Below are 2,527 nucleotides of genomic sequence, written 5' to 3'. Positions count from 1 at the left end.
TCCGTCCTACCCCGGAGCCGCTCTCCCGGCGCCTCCCTTCCCTCTCCCCTTTTCCTGCGACCGGGGGCGCCCCCTCCACGCCCCGCCCCCTCCGCCCAGGCCCTGCTCCCGGAGGTCGCAGCGCCCCAGGTTGGGGGCGGCGCCGCAGCCAATGGGGAGGCGGCGTGGCGAGGGCGGTGGCGGTTATGATGCGCCGGGCCGACGGACGGCGGCCAATCAGTGGCGAGCGCGAGGGCGGGCTGTGACGCTGCCGGCGCTCCTCGTGCGGCGGCTGCAGAGGAGCGAGAGCAGCGGGCAGCAGCACGTCGCCGCGCCACAGTCGCCACAGCCGCCACAGCCGCTACAGCCTCCGCCGCCGCCCCGCGCGCCCAACTGCCGCGGCCCGCCGCCCCCCACCTCTCTCCCGGCCGGCCTGCCCGCCGGTCAGAGAGCGGCGAGCGGCCTCCCGCCCGGCCCCCTGAGGCGGGCGCCCGGCCGGACCCTGAGCCTCGTCCTCTCGCGCTGCGGCCGCCCGCGCCTCCTCGGCCGCCTGTCGGGCATGAAAACCAAGTTCTGCACCGGGGGCGAGGCGGAGCCCTCGCCGCTCGGGCTGCTGTTGAGCTGCGGCAGCGGCAGCGCGGCCCCGGCGCCCGGCGTGGGGCAGCAGCGCGACGCCGCCAGCGACCTCGAGTCCAAGCAGCTGGGCGGCCAACAGCCGCCGCTCGCGCTGCCCCCCGCGCCGCCGCTGCCGCTGCCCCAGCCCCCGCCGCCGCAGCCGCCGGCAGACGAGCAGCCCGAGCCCCGGACGCGGCGCAGGGCCTATCTGTGGTGCAAGGAGTTTCTGCCCGGCGCCTGGCGGGGCCTCCGCGAGGACGAGTTCCACATCAGTGTCATCAGGTCGGTGGCGCCGGGGCTGGGGGCCGCGGGCCGGTCAGGTGACGCGGGGCGGGGTCCGGGCGGGGGGCGTGGGCCGGGGCCGGGGCCGGGGACCGCAGCCGGCGAAAGCCCTCCTTTTCCCAGCCCTCGCGAAATCCAAGGGGAGCGAGTCCGCGGCCGCCGCAGGCCGTCCACAGGCAGCCTTTTGTAAAAACGTCGGTTTCATGAGAAAACGGGTCTACTCTGGGAGAACAATACCGTTCCATCACGAAGTGCGTGTGGTCCTGACGCTTAAGATAGGTCTAGAAAGTCTGCGGTTTAGGGCCTTGAATGAAGATGTGGCTGGCTTTAAAAACACAAATCACTTTTTAACTTTTTTCTGCTAGTTTCTCGAGTTGGCGATTTGATGTCTTTTCCCCTCTCAAAGAGCCATTTGTTAGTGGAGGAGCAGCATTTTCTCATCCCCTGAGGGACTGTGGAGACATCGCTATAGCTGTGTTACTAGACAAAGGTGGGAGGCGTGGCTCCTAAAATAAGATTAAGGTAGAAATATTTTTTCCTTTTGTTTTTCTTTTTGAGAAGGAGTTTCGCTCTTGGTCCCCAGGCTGGAGCGCAGTGGCGTGATCTCGGCTCACTGCAACCACGGCCTCCCGGGTTAAAGCGATTCTCCTTGCCTCAGCCTCCCTAGTCGCTGGGATTACAGACACCCGCCACCACGCCCGGCTAATTTTGTATTTTTAGTAGAGACAAGGTTTCTCATATTGGTCTGACTGGTCTCAAACTCCGGACCCCAGGTAATCCACCCGCTTCGGCCTCTCAAAGTGGGATTACAGGCGTGAGCCACCGCGCTCGGCCATTTTTTCCTTTTTTTAAACTTGAAAATATTTAATCTTAAATTTGAATTACAGAAGTACGCGTGTAGGTATTCAGACTTAACAGAAGTCTGACCTTCTTTCACCAGTCTGCTCCCAAGAGATAACCATTCAACGTAGTGTGTGCATCCTTCTATTTAGGCCTTTAACAATGTGTTCCTGGGCCGGGCACGGTGGCTCACGCCTGTAATCCCAGCACTTTGGGAGGCCGAGGCGGGCAGATCACGAGGTCAGGAGATCGAGACCATCCTGTCTAACACGGTGAAAACCCGTCTCTACTAAAAATACAAAAAATGAGCCGGGGTGGTGGCGGGCGCCTGTAGTCCCAACTACTCGGGAGGCTGAGGCAGGAGAATGGCCTGAACCTGGGAGGCAGAGCTTGCAGTGATCTGAGATGCACCACTGCACTCCAGCCTGGGCAACAGAGACTCCATCTCAAAAAAAAAAAAAATTGTGTTCCCAGCCAGGCGCGGTGGCTCACGCCTGTAATCCTCTTTGGGAGATTGAGGCAGGAGGATCACTTGAAGCCAGGGGTTTGAGACCAGCCTGGCTAACATAGTGAAATCCTATCTCGTAAAAATACAAACATTAGCCGGGCATAGTGGTGCACGCCTGTAGTCCCAGCTACTTGGGAGGCTGAGGCAGGAGAATCGCTTGAACTCGGGAGGTGGGGGTTGCAGTGAGCCGAGATCATGCCACTGCACTCCAGCCTGGGTGACAGAGTAAGACTCTGTCTCAGAAAAAAAAATGTGTTCCCTCATTTTTTGCCAATTTTCTTTTTTTTTTTTTCTTTTTTTGAG

General features: G+C 61.1%; 1 protein-coding gene across 1 annotated transcript in view; it reads left to right on the top strand.

Moving 5' to 3' along the window:
• Positions 1 to 267: 267 nt before the first annotated feature.
• Positions 268 to 2,527, top strand: part of CHKA (choline kinase alpha) — a 65,306-nt gene continuing 63,046 nt past the window's right edge. Inside the window, exon 1 of the mRNA XM_031936704.1 lies at positions 268 to 876. Within this exon, the coding sequence (XP_031792564.1) occupies positions 539 to 876 (338 nt within the window). The 5' untranslated portion in view covers positions 268 to 538. The remainder of the gene's footprint in view (positions 877 to 2,527) is intronic.

Source organism: Piliocolobus tephrosceles, chromosome 13 (genome assembly GCF_002776525.5).
Source record: "Piliocolobus tephrosceles isolate RC106 chromosome 13, ASM277652v3, whole genome shotgun sequence".
Lineage (NCBI taxonomy): Eukaryota > Metazoa > Chordata > Mammalia > Primates > Cercopithecidae > Piliocolobus > Piliocolobus tephrosceles.
This window is presented reverse-complemented; position numbering and strand designations above follow the sequence as displayed.